The 21688-nt window shown below is 39.1% G+C and overlaps 2 protein-coding genes across 4 annotated transcripts; one reads left to right on the forward strand and one right to left on the reverse strand.

Annotated features, from left to right (window-relative positions):
• The first annotated feature begins 164 nt into the window (after positions 1–164).
• Positions 165–9318, forward strand: polg (polymerase (DNA directed), gamma). The gene is made up of 23 exons (XM_047819726.1): positions 165–324; positions 654–1255; positions 1573–1768; positions 1953–2120; positions 2354–2500; positions 2642–2721; positions 2814–2996; positions 3141–3298; positions 3470–3590; positions 3666–3890; positions 4255–4372; positions 4598–4675; positions 4841–4939; positions 5040–5200; positions 5307–5360; positions 5438–5555; positions 6128–6263; positions 6817–7063; positions 7139–7261; positions 7432–7603; positions 7870–8078; positions 8201–8361; positions 8818–9318. Exons 2-23 carry the CDS (start codon positions 687–689, stop codon positions 8880–8882), a joined length of 3588 nt encoding a protein of 1195 aa, XP_047675682.1. The 5' UTR covers positions 165–324; positions 654–686; the 3' UTR covers positions 8883–9318.
• fanci (FA complementation group I) lies at positions 8586–21416 on the reverse strand. Of its 3 annotated transcripts, XM_047819724.1 has the most exons (39): positions 21263–21416; positions 20250–20361; positions 19952–20024; positions 19741–19871; positions 19419–19572; positions 19270–19327; positions 18880–18921; positions 18603–18726; positions 18060–18145; positions 17788–17920; positions 17549–17629; positions 17325–17461; positions 16887–17067; positions 16719–16806; positions 16487–16617; positions 16284–16354; positions 15959–16073; positions 15762–15839; positions 15559–15681; positions 14690–14758; positions 14480–14581; positions 14106–14285; positions 13816–13937; positions 13405–13566; positions 13020–13199; positions 12600–12766; positions 12293–12375; positions 11989–12105; positions 11851–11902; positions 11515–11642; positions 11341–11406; positions 11133–11226; positions 10809–10993; positions 10360–10416; positions 10130–10189; positions 9968–10039; positions 9781–9876; positions 9559–9663; positions 8586–9057 (listed from the first exon to the last, which is right to left on the reverse strand). In XM_047819724.1, the coding sequence occupies exons 2-39, from the start codon at positions 20340–20342 to the stop codon at positions 8998–9000; spliced, it is 4056 nt and encodes a 1351-aa protein (XP_047675680.1). In that variant the 5' UTR covers positions 20343–20361; positions 21263–21416; the 3' UTR covers positions 8586–8997. The 3 variants fall into 3 exon arrangements, with proteins under 3 accessions (XP_047675680.1, XP_027029167.2, XP_047675681.1); XM_027173366.2 differs by lacking the exon at positions 15762–15839; XM_047819725.1 differs by lacking the exons at positions 19741–19871; positions 20250–20361; positions 21263–21416 and having other exon boundaries at positions 19952–20010.
• Between the last annotated feature and the right edge of the window lie 272 nt (positions 21417–21688).

Here is a 21688-nt window from a genome sequence, read left to right on the forward strand (position 1 = left end):
AGTTACATATGCTCTATTATTATCTAGTTATATATGCGATACATATGCAATGCTCTATTGCAGTTTGTAACATTTTAGTAGATAGCAATAATAATTCTCATTACAAACCCTATTTTTTAACAACAAAATAGGGTTTGTAAAAGAATTATTATTACTATCTACTAAAACGTTCCATGGTAGTTACCACGCTTAGCCACATGGTGTCGCTGTGGCAAATGTGGAGCGGTTTCAGCCAAAATGGCTTCTTACTCGATGTTGTGTGATGTTCATGAGTCGCGAGTTAAAGTTAAAACACGACCTAAACACGTTAGAGTTAAAAATCTGGTGAGAAACCTAAATATGATTAAATCTATATATTTTTATTACTGCATTAGCAGACGGATATCTGTGAATTATAGTTAAACTGTCGCTGTGTGCTGAAGTTTACAGTCTAACGCTGTTAGTGTTTATACTGTAATATTGTTCTGTAACTGTGTCCTTTGGTTTCTGCTTTAAAGCTAAGATCACCGGCATTATATGAATAGCAAGTTATCACGTTTAAACGTGTACATTTGTAAATTTATCTATCTATCTCTCTATCCATCTATCTATCTGTCTGTTATATGTCTATCTGTCTGTCTGTCTGTCTATCCATCTATCTATCACGTATCCAGGATATGCCCCATCCTAAAGCATACTGAGGGAAGATGCTCCATCTGGTGTCTCTCTGGAGGAGGTGGCGATACCCTTTAGCTCCTCTGCAGAGACAATGGTGCTCAGCTGCAGGTGAACCCAAAGTGCAGGAGCGCTCCAGTGAGACTCGTTTGAGCCCCCTCAACATCCAGATGCTCTCCAGGAATCTGCACGAACAAATTTTTCACCCCTCAACTGTAGAATACTCAAGTCAGGACATAGAGAAAAGCATCAGACATTTAGAGATGCATAATCTCTGGGGAAAGGAAGCATCACTGTTGAATAATGTGGAACTGAAGTTACCCAATATGTATGGCAAAAACATTGATGACCACTTTTGTAAGCTTGCACAAACGCAAAGCCTGCCTTACTTGGAAGCAGCAAGGAATCTGCAGGAAGCGCAAATACCTGAAATGCCCTCGCAGTGGGCTTGGGAAGTGGGCTGGGTGAAGTACACTGGGCTGGGTGGCGAACATACAAAGGTGGATTTTCCAGAGGAGAATGCTCTGGTGTTTGATGTGGAAGTCTGCATGGCAGAGGGCCACTGTCCCACACTGGCGGTGGCCGTTTCTCCAAATGCTTGGTGAGATGTAGACTCTAACTGCGGTGTCTTTCAGTCTTATCCACAAAAGAGCAAGTGTTCGTGCAGTTTTATTTTTATTGCAAACAGACAGGACCCATACCTCCTAGTCTAATCAAACTGATCAAACTATTGGAGTCAGGTTTGGCTTACTTGTTAGAAAGTTAAACCGTATTGCCCCTTTGAGGATACGATTGGACCCCCTGTATTAGGTACATTTGTAAAACTGAAAAAAAAATGATCTTGATGAATTTTTTTTAAAATTTCATTTAAGATATTCACCACACAATTGTATGTTTAACTGATAATGAATGCTCTAGGTATTCGTGGTGCAGTAAAAGGCTGATTGAGGAGAGGTACAGCTGGTCCAGTCAGTTGACGCTAGCAGACCTGATTCCTCTGGAGACTGCAGCCAACTCCAGCAGGCCTCCAGGCGGACACTGGAAAGAGAGACTTGTAGTGGGACACAATGTCAGCTTTGACCGAGCGCACATTAAAGAACAGTATCTCTTAAAGGTACACATTTGCTCTAGGTTTTAAGTACCAAATACTGATTTTCCACATTTTACTACAATCTTCATCGTTTTCTTTTTTTTATCTTTATTCCTTTGCTCTATATCTCTTTGGATTATCTTGATGTATGAATTGACTGATTTATAAATATTAATTATTTAACTCAGTTTATGCTGTTCATGATTAGGGCTCCAAGATGCGTTTCCTGGATACAATGAGCCTCCACATGGCTATCTCAGGACTGACAGGTTTTCAGCGGACCCTCTGGATGGCCAGCAGGTATGGCAAGAGACAAGGACTGCATGAAGTCAAACAGCACATGAAGAAGCTTGGACGCCGCCCTGAGGGCCCAGCGGTTTGTGGACTTGAAAATATTTAATACACATTTTAAGTTTGGTTGTACCAGCCCTGTTACTATATACTGGAGCTGCACAATAATTGTTGAAAATAGATTTAAAACTAAAAATGATACAACAAAAGAAAAACAAAGATTATTTATATATAAATTCATATTAATGCTTGATGTATGCTTTAGACTAATTATTTAATTTAATATATGTTGTATCTGTGTATGTGTGTTGCTCTTAGATTGGTTCTTGGGACTGGGTCAACATAAGCAGTATAAATAACCTAGCTGATGTCCATGCTCTGTATGTTGGAGGGGATCCTCTGGAAAAAGAGGCCAGAAATATTTTTGTGAAGGGCAGCATGAGTGATATTAGGAGCAATTTCCAGGTAAAAGTCATGCATTATAAATATGTACACATGTTCTGAGACACAGCCCTCGCTGGTTCTTAGAATTCAATGGTTACAAAAAATACCTCATGATGCTTATAAAATAACCCATTAAACTGTTTTGCTGATTTATGTTTATAGGAGCTGATGCAGTATTGTGCAATGGATGTACTGGCTACTCATGAGGTGTTTATTCAACAGTTGTCCCTCTTCATGGAAAGGTATGGTATTTCACATATTCTCTGCACATATCTTTCTCCCTTATTTAACTGTCAGTTTAATCTATTTAACCAAACTTTTTGTATCGCTGTAGGTGTCCTCATCCAGTGACTCTTGCAGGAATGCTGGAGATGGGTGCTTGTTACTTGCCTGTCAATCAGAACTGGGACCGGTATTTGGAGGATGCCCAGGACACATATGAGGAGCTTCAAAGGGAAATGAAAAAATCTTTGATGATTCTTGCAGATGATGCCTGTCAGTTACTGCAGGACAACAGGTACTGACCAGCTTTGTGTTTCCAATAAATGATTAATTATGCACACTTTATAAAAGGGGGTTATTTTGTGTTAAATCATGAATATATGTATTTGTCTTCTTAAATGTCATGAGCTGAACAGTCATGCATAACTTATAATGTAAGGTACAAGGAGGACCCTTGGCTTTGGGACCTAGAGTGGGATGTTCAGGAGTTTAAACAGAATAAAGCGACTGTGAGCAAGAGAAAGAAGGCAAAGCAGGAGGCTGAAAAAGCAGCAGCATTATCTGCACCTGGGAGCCTGAGAAAAGACTGGGATGAGGGTAAGATATTTAGCTTTAAATGCAATATGTGCAAACTATTAAGACATTGATTTTGCTTGTTATTTATATTTTCTTCTTTGGTGACGTGTTAATGTGATCCTGTGTGAAGCTGAACTTTCAGTAACACTAATACCATTGTGGTATATTCATTGATTTTATGAATATCTGCAGATCCAGGACCTCCGGAGGAAGAGGAATGGACAAAGGACCCCAGCAGAGATCTTGTGGAGTGGCTAAAGGGTACAGTGAGCTGCCTGCCGAAGAGGAGACAGCACATGCCTGCACACCCAGCGTGAGTACAGGAATAACACACATGCATTGTGCTTGTACTATTTCGCTCCTTTCTCTTGACGTTTCTGTCTGTTAGCTGGTACCGTAAGCTGTGTGTAAGGATGACTGAGGAGGAGGACTGGTCTCCTGGAGCCACTTTGATCAGCTTGCAGATGAGAGTGACACCCAAGCTGATGGGCCTCACGTGGGATGGATTTCCTCTGCATTATACAGAGAAACATGGCTGGGGCTACCTTGTCCCAGGACGCAAAGACAACTTGGAGACCACAGAGGAAACTGAAGGACCTGTATGTCCCTATAGGTACAATCTTTATTATGCTTTGAACTCGGCATTTTTGTGAGCTTTTTGTGGGCACTTTTTTTAAATTTTCAGATCACATAGAACATATTTATATACTAAACAAGCTTTTTAAAATAAATTAGTTTGAGTTCTAACTGAATATATAACATTTCGTTGGTTGAAATTCACAATTAATTCTGTTTCTGGTAGCAGTTCTAGCAAACACATATCTGAATATTTACATTATTTCACTAATTAATTATCACTTTATTTAATGACGTTTCAGTTTTAATGGTTTTTACTGTAATTGTTATTTAGTTTGATGGGTTTTATGTAGTTTCGTGTAATTGCGGTTAATAATTGTCTTGCCGTTTGCCATCTCTAGGGCAATTGAGAACCTCTACAAAGAATATTGTGATCAGAAAGGGAAGGAACAGCCCCAGTGTTTGGACAGTCTGCCCTCGGATGACCTTATGCTGACTAACAGCAGTGTGTGGCAAACAGTAAGATTTTAAATGAGATGCAAGTCCTTTGTGGGCATCACACCTCCATTCATATTTCTAGTGTATAGAGTAATCAGTGTACCTATAATGTAAACTGATTCTTGTGGGAAGTGACAGACAGTAAGCTTTGGGCTAAACCTGGGAACATATAATTATAATAATAATACAATAAATCTTTTACATTAGCAACTTTACCAATAACGCTGTGTGTTTGCGGTCCTCTAGGTGGAAGAGCTGAGTCGGCTAGAGGTCGTTTCTGAAGATGAGACATTGCCAAAGACAACGAGGGCCAAAAAGACTGAAGTCAGTTTCCATTTACCTCAATGGCAAGACAAGACATTTTACCCCTTATGATATTGAACTCTTAAAATATCTTAATGAAGATATACTGTGTTTCATTCTGATTCTATTAATTTTTTAAATGTAGAGCGTACCATTTCCCTTGTTTATGTCTATCTGATAACACAGAGTCTGGACTCAAGTCATGAGTGTCCCTATCACCATGGAAATGGACCATACAATGATGTCAACATCCCTGGATGCTGGTTCTTCAAGCTACCTCATAAGGTGACTTGAGACAACTTTCCAACTTTCATTATACAAATTATATGAATCCCTGCTCTGTAGTCATAACCCTGTGGAGAATGACCATGATCTTATGTGTCAGGATGGGAATGAGAATAACGTAGGCAGCCCCTTCTCTAAAGATTTTCTGTCTAAAATGGAGGACGGAACCCTCCAGGCAGGCAGAGGAGAAACCAACGCAGCACGTGCACTGGAGATCAACAAAATGATCTCATTTTGGAGAAACGCCCACAAACGCATCAGGTACGCTTGAGTGTTTTGTCAGTAACATTCTGATGAAGTTCCCTGTGATCAGATATTCAGACTATTGTGTATACACATTATTGATTTTTGTTCTTTCTCTGTGTAGTTCTCAGATGGTCGTCTGGCTACGGAGAGGAGAACTTCCTCGCAATGTTATCAAGTATGTCAGGATTATCTTGTACCTTCCAGTAATTACGTTTTGGTTGCATCTCTAAAATCATACTTTGACCTACACAGACATAATGACTACAGTGAAGAGGGGCAATATGGTGCCATTATACCGCAGGTCATTACTGCTGGGACAGTTACCCGCAGAGCTGTGGAACCGACATGGCTTACAGCCAGTAATGCACGGGTAAGAATGAAAAGGACATGTTGAGTTTTTCCACATACAGGGTGTCCAAAAAGACTAAACCCTATGTGAATTTGTTGAGCAAATTTGCAAAAAAGAAAAAAGTGGAAAAAAGCTAAGAAAATGCATAAACCAAAAGGGTGAACATGAAAAGAATATGTTGTAAATAATACATACAAAATTAATTAAAAGTTTTACTCTCAGTGGGTTTTCAGACCCCCTTAGGTATTTATCAAAGTTGTCCCAGTGACCTTGCTTCAAAAATGGGAGAAATGCAGGTAAAGTAGATATATTGCATGGAATGACAAATTATTCAAAATTTGTGCATGCATATTGTATGACCCTAAAATTAAAACAAGTCTAATTACAAAGCAATCACCAATTTAAGATCCCTGAGGCTTTCAGAGCCCTTGTATAACCATCAAGGTTGTATGTCCTTTAGACTGAGACATCTACGCTGCAATATTAACTTGTCCTTACTCAAGGTCAGCTATGATACACTGAAGAAAGATGAACACAGAAATGAATTATTTTAATGATCCTTTGAAACTTCTACATCTTAATGTTTTTTGCAGCGGGATCGTGTAGGCAGTGAACTGAAAGCTATGGTGCAGGTGCCTCCTGGTTATCACCTGGTTGGATCAGATGTTGATTCACAGGAATTGTGGATTGCTGCTGTTCTAGGAGAATCTCACTTTGCTGGCATGCACGGTGAGACAAGATGCCATATTGATTTGCTTGTTCAGATCCATTTGAGCCAAAGATGATCTACAGCAGCCAAAGCAAAGTGCCTAATCTAGCAATTTGTCAATATGCTATATTATTATTGTCAGAATTAGATTTTCCAGGTCAGCATTTTCCCAGAGCTCTTAAACTTTTCAGAACTATAGCCCTAGTAACTTGAAAATCTACTTATTCAGTAGCTGTATTTTAGACATGAAATAAAAAACTGACTTTGTTACTCGATGGTGCTAATCTTATTGTGCAATTAGTTATTTCTAAGACAAATATATGTTTTTGTAAAGGGCTAGAATGTAGTGACATTTACTCCACCAGTGTTTACTGGTGTTTATTATCCAGATGTTAGAAAATTGCATGTGGTGTAAAAGTCCTGCCATACATCACTTACCAGTCAAATATCCTGCCTCACTTACACATAACAAAATTCTTTAAACACTTGTCATGTTACTGAATAAAAAAAAATATTAGATGTGTTTCAGTGTCATGTATATTTAAAAAAATAAGTTTTTATTTTGCCCTTCAGGTTGCACAGCATTTGGCTGGATGACCTTGCAGGGGAAGAAGAGTCAAGGCACGGACTTGCACAGCCGCACTGCAGATGCTGTGGGCATCAGCCGGGAGCACGCTAAAGTATTCAACTACGGCCGCATCTACGGCGCTGGGCAGCCTTTTGCCGAGCGCCTACTCATGCAGTTCAACCATCGACTCAGCCAAGCTGAGGCAGGCAGCAAAGCATGCCAGATGTATGCTCTCACTAAAGGACTGCGCAGGTAGACACCTCATTATTTATACCAGTCTTAAAAATGATGTATTTATCTGAAAAATTAATGATTCATTTGAAACAGGTATTATCCCTCAGAGGAAGGAGAATGGCTAATTAAGGAACTAGGTGTGGATGTGAAGAGAGATGAAGATGGGACTGTGTCCAGAGAAGAGTTACGCCGCATTTCAAAACTGCTCAGCCAGAGGTGAGATCTCTGCCTCTAGCATTAAGAATCCAAAGTCATAAAACCAGTATTTAATTTTTGTCAATGGCTTTCTTTGATTTTGAGCAGGGTAAGCTGATACATTGGATGGATCATACTTCTTTTTATGAGCATAGCTTGTGCTGAATAGCTGCAATTACTTGTTCTTTTAGATCTCGGAATAAGAAGAAATGGAATATATTTGGACGGCGTGTGTGGACAGGAGGCACTGAATCTGAGATGTTCAACAAGCTTGAGAGCATTGCTCACTCAAAGCAGCCAGCCACCCCTGTGCTGGGCTGCAGAATCTCCCGAGCCCTGGAGCCAGATGCTGTCAAAGATGAGGTACTTTAATTTCTAAACCACAAACATCAGACTTCTTTACTAATTAATAGATCCAGCTGTTTACGATACACATATTTCTGACACTAGTTGTAACTAGACCACCGCATTCAAGGAATACCAACGCTAGACATGTACCTCTATAGGTAAAAAAAGGTTCAGGCTTCAATAAATAAGGCTTATTTCTAATGTGTATATGTACACGTAATGAGAGTATATGTACATGTTTGTAAACAAATAGTATGTATATAGTATGTGTGTATTTTTAGTTCATTACTAGCAGGGTGAACTGGGTAGTGCAGAGTTCAGCAGTGGACTACCTTCACCTGATGCTGGTGGCCATGAAGTGGTTGATGGAGGAGTATGACATAGATGGGCGCTTCTGTATCAGCATTCATGATGAAGTGCGCTACCTTGTAAGGAGCGAAGACCGCTACAGAGCAGCACTTGCACTACAGATCACTAACCTCCTTACCCGGTCAGTACAGTACAGTTTCTACTGATTTTTATTTGGTCTGAGCAAAATGTCATACATGTTAAATCAAGCACTTGTTGATTACCAGAGGAACACTGACTCAAGTGCTTCCCATGTCTCCGCAGCTGTATGTTTGCCTATAAACTGGGCATGAATGATCTCCCTCAGTCGGTGGCATTCTTCAGTGCTGTAGATATTGACAAGTGCTTACGGAAAGAAGTCAATATGGACTGTGTAACTCCATCTAATCCTACTGGACTGGAGCGTCGATTTGGTCTAGCACAAGGTATGGTTAACAAATATACATTACTCTTGCACACTAATATAGAATGGTGTTTGTTCCTGTGTAAACTACACCTAATGTTTGATTTTGAACTGCAGAGTAAAATGGTCATGAGTTCAATTGGGCACTTGAGTAAGGGCTGTAACTCAACTCCTCAGCTGAAAAAAAATGAAAAATGTCAGTTGCTATAATGACTAATGGGCAAAAGATAATTTCAAATTCAGAGATGTTTTAAATTGTTTATTATGTATAACAACCAACACTAACTAAATAGCTTTAAGTGTGAGTTTCTTTACATAATGTATGAGAGAATTCTATACATTCTATGAGAATTCTATACATTAGTCCACCTTTGAACTTTTTTTTTAATATTTATTTATAGAAAACTGTGTTTGGAATTCAGAATTAACATAATAAATGTATTAAAAAAATTAAATATGCACTCTTTTTTGAAAACAGGTGAGGCCTTGGATGTCTATCAGATCATTGAGGTTACTAAAGGGTCTTTGGCCAAAGGAAAATAGTATAATATCTCTCCAGTATAAAGAAAGAGAAAACACTGAAAAAGTCCAACTGCTAAACATGCACAATGTGGTGACTGGAGTTTCCTGTAGATCCTCAAAGTGAAAATATCTTTGTTCACTGTTTTCTTCTCTTCTTTTTGGGAGCTTGAGTCTCCACAGAAGCTTGAGAGTCAGTCTAACAAAATAAAGATAGCAGATCATTAATAAGAAGAGCAAAATTGTTTCTGAGCATGCATCAGTCTGTTAAATACCAAAAGCAAAGCTTCTTTCCATGTTTGGAGAAATATTACAATACTGATTATTACAATAATTCAAAGTGTTCAACTTTGTATTTCAAAACTCTTACAAGAAGAGTGTTACAGTATCCTTTACAAGGGTTTATTTTGTAATTTGTTGATTTGATACTGGTGATGTCACAAATAAATATTTAAACTTATCTTGATGTATCTGCAAGAGTGTTATGTTTTGTTTTAAGATTGGGGTAAAGGCTTCTATACTATTATGCTCATCACCTCTAATGTAGTTTATTCAAATGAATATCTTGAATGGTTCCACATTCTCACTTTTTATAATTACCTTGTAATACCAGCTTAATAATCTAACATTGCTCTCCATATAGCTAATAAATAATAAGCCTAAAGACCTGAAATGTAAAAGAGCATAAGCAAACAAAAACCTGCTGGCTCTCATGCTGCTGGTCTTGTAGTGCAGCTTCCAGAGTGGCAGTATTGATCCGAAAGTCACGAGAAGTGCTCAGCTTCATATACTCCATCAGATTTACCTGAAGGACAACCATTTCTGAGTTATTTTTGTTTTGTATTGTTTTCCATTCCCACATTCTGCTTTTACATTTATTCATTTACGAACATTATTAGCTGAGAAAGATTTGACAGTTTACCTTTGACTTCTTAGAGAGAACAATTAGAAACTTCTCATATTGTTCAACATTGAAGATCAGAGTGGGTATAGGTTTGGTATCACGAAGAACCTTAGCCTAAAACGATATGGTTTAAAAGAAAGCATTACATAAGTGTTGAGCATGTCCAAGATGAATATAGGAATTTCAGAAAAGTAAAAATCCTTACAGAGGCAGCCACAACTGCGTCCTCCTCTTTTCTTTTCTTCTTCTCATTTACTCCTCCCTTTAACTCACCACTCTGTAGTGAAAACACATTGCACCAGATAAATATACTACGAATATCTAGCACAATCAGCAGACTGAGCAAGCAAAAAGAAAACAAACTTACTTGTACATATGTGATGAATGAATAGCACTGAGGGGTGAGGTGAGAACCTGACAGCTTCACCTTTATGGACATGGAGACACACATTACATTATGTAAACACAGTGGGAAAGCACCATTGTGAAATAGAGAATTTGCCTAGACACTGAAACTTTTATTGATGCTCTTTAATAAATTTTAAAGTTAGAATCTCTGTTATGTTTTACATCCATTATTAAAATCGGTGTTCTTACCAATTTCTCCAGACGAGCAGGCAGTTGACCGGGATGAGCTCCACACAACTGGATATACTACAGCAGAAATAGGAAATGAGTTAGATTTGTGTGATGTATGAGGAATTCCAGTTGCTTTTCCAGTTCTGTATCCACAAATAAACCTGATTTGATGAAACTGATCACACTACACAAGTAATAAGAGACATAATAAGCCTCTCAAACTGGCATCACACATTAACATGTATAGGATCTGTTCATTCCGTGCAGCACATCTGACAGGTAAAAATAAAACAGTTTATTTTAGGAGTCCTAACAGTGAAGATTTTAGATTTGAATTTTAAATGTTAATTGTTCGGTTGATTGTTTTACTACTGTGCTTCTGAATTCATGGGTTTCTAGTTTTATTAACTTAATGTTATTGAAATGCTATTTTGGGAAGCCTGTGTATTGCTGGGCATGGCTCTCACGTATTTGATGAGGGTGGTGAGAATGGCGTAGGTTCGGCTGAGCTCTCGCAGCAGGGCATCTGTGCAGGCACCAGAAGGCAGAGCTGTTTGAACAAGCTCGTTCAGGGCTGTCAGCAGTGTGCCTAATTGCAGAGTCACTGCTTTTTCCACAGGATCCTGCTGCACTGATGACTGTGAAGTCCCTCCTGCCACACACATACAGTACATACATACAGTGTTATCAAGTTTGTCACCAATTTTACAGCATATTTTAGTTATACTAAATAGTATTACCGATGCCAATAAAACTGTATAACTGATAATACCGATTTAAAAAGGTCGTACCTGTTGTTCTTTCAGATGTTAGCTGGCCTTTTTTCTTGGCAATCAACCAGTCTACCTCATCCAATACCCTTCCCACCTGAGACAACACTAAAAGCTAGAGATGGAGTAATTTCATCAATCAGATTAATGTCTCAGGGATTGTAAGTGTGTAGATAAACCAATAAAAAAAAATGTTTAATTGTAAATGAAATGAGCTTCAAGGACTCACTGTGGTGGACGCTGCTGTCTTCATGCTTACAATGGCAAAGTGAGACTGCTTCTCCACTTCCACATCCTGCACGTAGAGAAACAAGGATATTAAAAGAACTGGAAATCCTTATCAACAGGGGGGAGAGACAGAGAGAGAGAGAGAGAGAGAGAGAGACTGAGAGACTGACTATACCTGGTCTATGTCCCCTAGCTGACTGTGAATGTCCTGACAGAGCTCCCACAGCAGAGACACAGGACTTTTATAAAGGACATGCAGACTGAAGAGCAGAGACAGTAGACCCTTACAGAAGGATATGTCCTCTGTGAGAGAGAAAAAGAGATCACATTTAGAAATAGTGGATGCAATAATAAATTGATATCATTTTAAGTTTAATTCTTGTACATAAACTAGATAGATGGCTTTAGAAGAAATTTACGTTTATGTAAGCCACATGATACACTCTGAGATCCTTGAAGAGCTGTTACATCACAGGAGTTATGTACACACAGAGGTATAAGCAAGACTTACCAAAGCTGGTTTCTTTGCATATCTTTAGTGTCCAGGTAACCATCTGGAGAAACTGAGAGACGTACATATACAGTATATTGATTAAACAGTCAAGAACACAAAATTATGCAATTGTGAGTAAATTGTGTAAATGAGTACCTGTTGGGAGTTGGGCTCTAGCAGGCGGGACAGCACACCGAGGATGCTGACCAGCAGCTGGGCCTCTTTGCTGCTGAAGTCCTCTTCTCCTCCACTCAGTTGTCCGAACAGGGCACGCTGTTCTCACACACACAGTCAGGTTTCGTGCTTTACATTTTTCTTCAAATTTGTATCTAATAAGAAGAATGTACTCTAGACAGTAGTATTGCATGTTCCATCTCTCTTTCTCGCCTCTTACTAAGCTATATAATAAAAAGTCTGGGCATGCACTCTCATTGTAGGTTCATTAAAAAAAGTTTTCTACCTGAAATTGCCGAATGTAAAAGGCAGTCCTTTCTGTCAAGTTGGAATTTTCAGGTGCACCCTCCTCCTCCTGTCTGCAAACATCTGAAAGGAGCAGAGAAACACTTGAAATCCTCACACTGTAGAAGATACAGCATCAATGTCTGTCCGAGTTGCACAATGGAACAAACTGTCTGTCAGTCCAAAATACAGTAAGTATTTTGCTCACATTTACAGTACAAGTACAAACTAAGTCAAAAGACAATGTAAATTTGCAAAACAATTAGATGAAAATTGAATATATTTTCCCTCACTGCATGGTCACCTACCAATAGAACATAGGAAGCTGGACACTTTGGTGGAGTACTGTTGTTGCATGGTGCTAAAGATGCGCAGTAACCCCTCCAGACACAGCAGAGACACACTGTAACTCTTGTCCTTCTTCCCAGCATCCTCCACAGAAGATGGGATGTTGGTATATCGCCACATCAGCACACTGAGGAAAAATACATGATGGTAACATTAACAAAGTGCTTATGTCGGTCTTACCTGTTCTCCACACAAATTAATTTTTTTCTACTAAAAGTAGTAGCCCTATACACTAATATGGTATGTGTATTTGATAATGGACAATAAGTGATGGTGCAACTTATAACCTTGCAACTAAATGTTAATCTACATGCCGGCTGCAGTGACAGAAATCTATAGTCCATAATTAACGTATGTATTTGTTTTACATAGGAAGAGACCTAGTGATTTCACATAGATGGCGGAAAGTCTTGTCAGAGTTCTGGCCATCAGGTCCATCCGTGTAGCCCGTCTCCTCTAGCTGTTGAACCTTCTGCAGGGCCACACTTACACTGTAGCGAAGAAACTCTCCACTGGAGCGCAGCACAGACAAGCTCTCCTCATGACTCTGAATACTGTCTCTACACAGGGGAACACAACAATATTGCGCTGTTCAGAATAGAGCTACCACAATCCATAATGAGGGCACAGATATTTTATACGGAATATGCCTTGATTGCCATGTTATCTGTGGTAGCCATGATACATTTATTATAAATTGTCTTGTTAACATTCTTGACAAGCTCAAAACCAAACTCAATGAAACGTGTGCTCACTGCTACATACCGGAAGACAGCAGTCAGTAGGGTTGATACAAATCCCAAAGATAGCAGACTTCGGGGAGTTTTACTAGAGGTTGTCCGGCCTTTTCCTGACTTCTCCCTCAGGATCTCAGCCAGTTTGTAGAAACGATTGAAAAGCTCCAGGACATTCTGAAAACAGCTTTTGCTGCTCAACACACACACAGACACACACACACAGACATTTTTAACATCATGGAGATTTACAATACTGCCCTTCCTTCTACAGCAACTACATCTGATGCGTTCCAAAAGTATCCATATGAACAATTAATTTTCAGAGATTACTTCAATTTACTCCTAAAAGGTTATAACGGTCTTAGGCTCTTTTTGTGGAACTGGACACTGAAGCGTAAATTAACAGGGTTGTTAATTTTACATGCTTATGTAAAATTACCTGTAGTTGCCTGTGATGAAGTTGTATTCTATGAGAACCTCATACACTCCCATCACCAGCACGGCATAGACATTGTTCTTCACCCCAACACTGGATGCCATGGAGAACTCGGCAGACTTATCCTTTGAGAGAGGAAGATGACGTTTTTTGTAGGCTACTCAGAACAGTTTTATAGTTTGAATAGTCTGTAGGAACTCTATAACATCTTCCTAAAGTGGTGTCTGCCTTTATAAAAAAAAAAGTGGTTCTTTATCTTCAACCTGTTGGTATAAGCTAGCATAGACACATACCAGCTCAAAGTCCTCTAGCTCACATTTGATCATGCGTCTAGTTATGCTCTCCAGAATTACATGGAGTTCATCCTGGAACCCTTCTTCATCTTCCCCTTCATCATCACTATCATCTCTGGAGGGATCTCTCACACTCTTACACCACAGCAGGCAGTGGATGGTACAGGAGAGCAAGTGAGCCTGAATGCGAAAAAAGGAAGAAAAAAAATAAAGGCTAAATAAGACTGCATTAAAACTGTCATACAAAATAGACAGTATAACATATTAGCTTCCTTCAATTTTGTATTAAGTGAGAAGATGTAAATATTTTTTGTTGGCAGTGAATAAAATACGATTCACATGATTATTTAATTCTTAAATGTAGATGACAGTACCAGAGGCTCCTGGAGGAAGACCTGATCTCCTTGCGCACTTATGCATGACTCCAACTTCACAGGTGGCAAAAGGTCCTGCTCAGGTTCATAGTATCGCCTCAGCTACAGAAAACACATTGACAAACAATATAATTTCCAATGTTTTCCAAATAATAAGTTAATAAATATTTAACTTGCCAGAAAACTAAACATTGTACTTCTATCACCCACCTGTGACAGAAGTGTCTGCATGATGGATCCTGCCAACTGAGAGTTGCGCCGGAGAACATCATGGAACCCCTATTAAATATATACAATTAATATTATATTCCATCCATCCATCTTCTACCGCTTATCCGGGGCCGGGTCACGGGGGCAGCAGTCTAAGCAGGGACGCCCAGACTTCCCTCTCCCCAGACACTTCCTCCAGCTCTTCCGGGGGAATACACAGGCGTTCACAGGCCAGCCAAGAGACATAGTCCCTCCAGCATGTCCTAGGTCTTCCCCGGGGCCTCCTCCCGGTTGGACATGCCCGGAACACCTCCACAGGGAGGTGTCCTGGAGGCACCCGGAACAGATGCCCGAGCCACCTCAGCTGACTCCTCTCGATGTGGAAGAGCAGCGGCTCTACTCTGAGCTCCTCCCGAGTGACCGAGCTCCTCACCCTATCTCTAAGGGAGTGCCCAGCCACCCTACGGAGGAAACTCATTTCGGCTAATATTATATTATATAATTTAAATAACTGAAGAAACTGTTCAAGGAAAGAGCATGACAAAGAGTTTGAGGTGTTGACATTCCCAAATTCCCAGGATATAAATCCTCCAAACTTTAAACAGGATCTGATGTTAATGTCTTAGTGCCTGATACCACAGCAGACCCTCAAAGGTCTTGTGGAGCTCATGCCCCAAGCTGTTTGGGCAGCTCAATGGGGACCCACACAATATTAGGCATGTGGTTTTAATGTTACAGCTTCTATTGAGTGTTTTGATTAAAAAAAAAAAAAAACACTTTTCATCTCTGGATCAAGAATGTTACCGGTAACCATGAGAACAGATAATCAGAGACAATTAAGTGAAGGTAGAAAAAGAAAGATGACTGACCTCATAAAGCATGAGACGCACATCCGCCTGCTGGCTGAGACAGCGACGAAGGCTGCTCAGGATCTCCAGACAAAAAGCCTCATTAGCAGCAGCATTATAACGTGAATGGATATCTGCCTGGACCTGAGGAGCATAATACACAAAATTAAGCTCACACTGATCAACCAAACACATAATAAAACCCTATTTAGCAAGATTTTTACACTCAGGAAATTCTGTGTAACAATGATCGCTGGAGAAGCACTTGTATGTTCAGCAGCCACCATGAAGGAGACAGACATCTGCAACGCAGGTCAAAAGCACAACACATTTACAGCAGTTGGCAGACGCCCTTATCCAGAGCGACGTACAAAAGTGCATAAGGCTCTAAAAGTGCAATAATGATTGGCAGTTTGGTTACCTGGCTAGAGGTCAGTGCCTGGCTGGACTGACTGGAAGCCAGACTTCCCAAGACCCGGAAGTTTTTCAGCAGCAAGAGGAAGCCAGCCACAGCAGATTTTCGTCCATCCAACTGGCTACAGAGTGTAATGATTTATTATTATAATTACTATTATTATATATTAAGCTTCTGAATATGACAAGGCACAGAAATATTATGTTACAATTATTTGCCACATTATTTAACAGTATAGATATAATACAAATAGCAGCAAATCAAATACCACATGCCATAAATAGCATGAGCCATCAAATATTTAAAATATTAATGTACATTAGATTATTACCTGGAGAACATAGCTTTCCTTAGCACCAAAATTAGGGCATCCTTTAAGCTCATACTGACCTTGAGCAGTGGCTGAAATGAAGAAACATCACAGACCATGTCAAAAGGAGTTTCAGAAGTAGCACTGTGAAATCATTTACAAATGCCATGGCAAATGTTTCAGTAGCTACTAAACAACTAAGTTCTTTAAAAAAAAAAGTATACCTGCACTGCTTTGAGTAGTCCCTGCACTGTGGTAAGAGGCAGGAAAGATAACTGGTCAAAAGTCTCTATCACTTTCGAGGAGGACTCCAGGAGGATCATGGGAGCAGATATCACAATGTTGGAAAGCAGGTCTGGAACAAAAAGGATAAATGTTATGAATTGGAAAACATTGTACACATATTTCTATTACTTGTACTTGTTTGGATGAGGAATATGATGCTTAATCCCATACCAATAAAATGTGTAACTGGTGAAGCTGTCTTAGTAACTAATCGATTCAGGACTTGCTCCAGGATTTCTCCCCTGATTGGTTCATGCATCTGAAGGGGAAACATTGGCTTTCAAAATAAACTTTTTCAAAAAAATTTCAATCATGTTAATAAAAAATAACAAATCTAACCTTGAAACACTCTAGAAGAACTTGCCCACCAAGTTTACATGCTAATTGGGAAGGTGTTTTAGCTGTTGCAGTGGGAATTTCAATGGTCTTCCCAAAAGGTCCTGCCTTTGGTCCAAACAAATCCATAAGGATGAAACCTAACTGCACTAGGCTCTGTGTGACATGATCCCAGCCAAACACACTGTAGACAAAAGAGACAAAATGAAAAAAATAAATAAACTAAATAAAAAATATATGTTCATCTAAATTGAGACTGAGATCAAAACAACAGCAGCGAATACCAGCAAACATTTGGGATCATAAAAGTCAAACACTAAGTGATCCAACACACAAATATGACCTAGAATATGAACTGACACTATAAAACCCTAAGTAGAAATGTCTTCACTGCGGTAACAGGCACAGTAAAAGTGAAAGATTAGATGTGCTTATGCTGACCTGTTTCTCACCGTGTCCATAATCATGTCAGAGATACTGTGGCACGAGGGTAGAAGGTCCTGCAGAAACTTAGAACCTTGTTGAGCTTGCTCATCCTTGAAATTCTTAATGATTACACCTTTCAATAACTCAAACACCTAGGCAGTAGATAAGAGACAGAGATTTAAGCCACATGCATTAATACAGTGTTTTCTAATCATTCCTGAAGGTGCCAGATCTCATACTTGCTCTTCATAGCGCTGAATGCGAGCCACAGAAAGCAGCAGAGCAATGCTGAAAGGACACAATGGCTGACCCTGAGATACCTACAGAGGCAAATACAACAAAACCTGACATTTGTGTGACATTTTCATTTCTAGATCATTTTTGTGGATAGAATAAAGCAACCGGAGCACATTGTAGGTACAGACAAACTGAATCTCGAATCTATGAGTATAAAATTGAGGATTGCACAGAAACTTACCTTAAGGCTTTTTAAGAGCTCCCTGCCAAGCTCATGGTCAAGGCGAACAGCAAATACAATGTGCAAAATAGCAGTTCCTTCCACATGTCTCAGCTGGTCCTGTGGTATGGTCTGCACCTCAACCTCCTTATTCCTGATAACACAGCAGCATAAAACCCTGTAGCATCAGTATAACAGTACTTGGCTCAATGGAAGAGGCTATTGAATAAAGATGATTGTTTCAAGATGAATCCACACACAGAAACAAATGCAGTATGAATGATCATACATACTCTCCTTTGCTCTGCTCCTCTTTCTGGCACAGGTCCTGCTCTCGAAAGTAGTTAATAATTCCTTCCAGCAACTGCTTTTTACAGCCCTGCTCATAAAAGACACACAACTTTATGTACAGATCTATTTGTAAACACAGTTGGGCAATCATTAAGGCAAATCAATTTCTGCTAAACGCATCAGGAAATAATCATTTTAATGGCATCTTATCCTGGATTATCCTGCTTTAACTTTGTGTTCGGTTTTGCTCTAGAAGATCGTATACATATACAACCGCATTCACACCATGAAGACAGATTAGGCACTACACCAGTTGATTTATTCATCAGAAAAATGTTCTCAGACAAAACGGCATCAAAATCGTTAAGAATACACCACAAAAAGTGAAGTACTGATCTCATTTATCTAAAGCTCGTTAATGTAGAGTTCAGGGTTCAGTTAAATCCTGAAAAAACCTGCTAATGTCTCTTCTGAGGACATCCATTTTTCCATACAAACACATTTAAACATAGTGCACTGTGTTGTATGAGAGGTGTGCATGTGACCTTGGAAGACAGAAGCAGCAGCTGGTAAATTAGAGGAGGAATCTCTTGCAGGTCCAACTTATGAAACATCCTCAGGACCTTCTCAATCAGAAACTGCAGCTCCTCTGGAGATAAGGGAACATCCCTAAGAAAGACAGAAAAACAAAGAAAACGTATTCAGCTAAAGAGGTTTTTAAAAGTTCCAGAGCCACAACACAAATAATGTAATGAGTTCATATGATTGCAACATCATAGTAATGTGGACTCAATGTGGATAATACACTGGGTTATTTCAAACCTGAACATGGTGGTAAGGTGAATCACACTCTGTGGGTTCCACCTGTAAAGAAAACACATTACATTTTTCCATTTATGTAATTTACAGGATTAGTAATTTATACGTATTTAATTTCGGTCTTAAAAACCAATGACACCCATCATATTAAATTTTCCTTGAAGTTTCTTTGGGAAAGATTTTAACAAACAATTACAGCATTTATTTTTAGTAGGGCAGCAATAGATGCATGGAGCACATAACCTAACAGAATGTCTCTGTATTTACTAGAGATCTCATGCCATCGTAGCCATAGCCTGACCACAGTGATTGCAAAGAGCCTAATTAATTAACTGGGATCAGTGAATTATACATTTCAAACAAAAATTGAATACTTATATTTCATTTTAGTACCTGCTTGAACAAAGGCTATTGATCAGTTGCTTCATATATTCCTCTCCATTTAACTCTCCTAAATACAAAGGATAGTGAGTGATATAACAAAAGGTTAATAGACAATATAAGAGAGCAAGCAGAGATGTGGTGTCAGAGAAAACAATCACCTTTGCCATAAGCTAAAGTCTCTGTAGCTGCCAAGGCTGTGAGGATAGTAGGGAAGAGCTCCAGTGATTTACCACTACCCATTTCACCCCCTTTTATTGCATCCACATATAAAGATGCTAATGCCGCCAATGCAGGGCCAGGTAGAGCATATGTCTGAAAGAAATAGAGAAAGAAAAGAAATGATTCCCTCCAAGCACATACAAGTGCAAATGATTTTTGCATTTTATACCTTAATGGTAATAATAACTTATGGTACATAGTGAATTCTTATAAAGAAAATAGACACTAATAGAATTTTAAGACCTGATTTGTTGTTTTTACCTCTAACATTAGCAACCCGATAATATCTGAAGCCACTTCTGTCTGCAGGTCTCCCGATTCACAGAGAGAAATACAGTGTTTATAAACACACAACCTGCGACTAGCTCCATCTGAACTACCCACTGGTGAGCCTTAAATGAGACATACATGGAAACAATGGTTACTTTTTAGGAAAAGTGCTGCAGATCAGGGTGAGTGTAATGCAAATTACCTCTGAATATAGCTTTGATCAAGGTGGCTGTAGCCTTTCCTTTCAGGGCAGCATTTGTGATCAGTGCAGTCAACTGCAGAAAAAGTGAGCTTAAATATATGCACAAATTTCTGTAATGTCCTAAACAAAACTAAATAATTATTTTGCATTTTCACAGCAATGTCTATATTATATATATATACACACACACACACACACACACACACACACACACACACACACACACACACACACACACACACAATATAATCACTAACTAACTAAATCTGTTTTTTCTACATGCTTCAGACACACACACCTGATCATGAGACAGAGAATTGAGGTGAAGCTGGAGCTCCTTTATACCATCTCCATCAGATAAGGACAAAATCTTGTCAATAGCTGCTTTCATATTAGATGACTATTAAGGTCTGTGAACATATTAAACATATTTGATGTAGCAGATGTAGTAGAGGAATATATACTGTAGCAGAACACAATATTTCATTGTGGGCTGATAATATGAAATTCAAACATCTCCATATTAGGAACACTTAGTAATGATCAGAATCCTCAATAACAGAACTGATCTGTACGGAGCACAACACACACACAATGAACTGTATGGACTACAATGACCTCCAACATCAGAATCAGAATCAGAATGAGGTTTATTGGCATAAGTGTGTTGACACACACAAAGAATATATATCCATGTCTACAACACCACCATATAAAACTGTTTACATGCTGTTTTTGCTGACAGCATGTGCAAAGAGCAAAAAACAGTGTGCAAAACAGCATGTAAACAGTTTTATATAGTGTTTTTGTGTATTGTATTTTTTGTTTGCACTGTCTGTTGTCCTGCACTGTCTTTCTGTCTTGTTGTCTTTTGTCCTGCACTGTCTTTCTGTCTTGTTGTCTTTTGTCCTGCACTGTCTTTCTGTCTTGTTGTCTTTTGTCCTGCACTGTCTTTCTGTCTTGTTGTCTTTTGTCCTGCACTGTCTTTCTGTCTTGTTGTCTTTTGTCTTTTTCTGTCTTCTGTGTGCAGATTCGCATTTGAGTAACAAGCATCACAGATATTATGAATCACCTTCACAGGTTAGAAGGAAACCAAAGGCCAAATCATTCCCCTGATACTTAATGATAACAACACAAACACAAAATTACACCCCTCGGTGCTGGTTAGGTTATTAACCTCCACAATAACAAACACCAAAGGAAGTTAGCTTACTTGTTTATTTCTGTAGGAAACTGCTTATAAAAGCTATGCACTACAACTACAGAGCTACATTCGTGTGTTTAAGAGAATTGGCCGTGTACAAACATTACCTTTCTTGTGTTTATTAGCTTGTTCCTATCGTATCCACGGTTACGGTTATCGTCTCCTGCTTAGTAGTAACTGTTTTTACGTTTTCCAGCAAAGCTCCCGCCAGAGGAGCTACAAATTAACTTCCTCATTCGTAAACTGCATGTCCGATTCTCATTGGTCCATTCGGTTAAGTCCCGCCTTTCCGACCAATCATGACACACGTCAACAAATCAACGTAACGTTCCCGAGTAGCGCGCGAGTAACGACTATGCCTCGTGATTGAATGGTTCGAATGTTGCATGAATTTCAATACAAATATAACGGATAGCGAATCTTTCCAGTAATAAACTAGTTCATTGCGCGTTGAATATAAAAAAATTGTGGAATGTCCGGATAGAGTTGTAGACTCTAAAAACTAAGACTGTAAGAAAGAATATGATTGATAC

This window comes from Tachysurus fulvidraco, chromosome 10, assembly GCF_022655615.1.
Source record: "Tachysurus fulvidraco isolate hzauxx_2018 chromosome 10, HZAU_PFXX_2.0, whole genome shotgun sequence".
NCBI classification, from domain to species: Eukaryota; Metazoa; Chordata; class Actinopteri; order Siluriformes; family Bagridae; genus Tachysurus; species Tachysurus fulvidraco.

Coding starts and splice junctions, on each gene's coding strand:
- polg (XM_047819726.1), top strand. CDS start 687: ATGCTCCATCTGGTGTCTCTCTGGAGGAGGTGGCGATACCCTTTAGCT. Junction 5,556..6,127: donor TTACAGCCAGTAATGCACGG/GTAAGAATGAAA, acceptor TGTTTTTTGCAG/CGGGATCGTGTAGGCAGTGA. Junction 8,079..8,200: donor ATCACTAACCTCCTTACCCG/GTCAGTACAGTA, acceptor ATGTCTCCGCAG/CTGTATGTTTGCCTATAAAC.
- fanci (XM_047819724.1), bottom strand. CDS start 20,342: ATGAAAGCAGCTATTGACAAGATTTTGTCCTTATCTGATGGAGATGGT. Junction 16,618..16,718: donor ACCAGTTACACATTTTATTG/GTATGGGATTAA, acceptor TTTTTGTTCCAG/ACCTGCTTTCCAACATTGTG. Junction 15,682..15,761: donor TTACACAGAATTTCCTGAGT/GTAAAAATCTTG, acceptor TATGCTCCTCAG/GTCCAGGCAGATATCCATTC.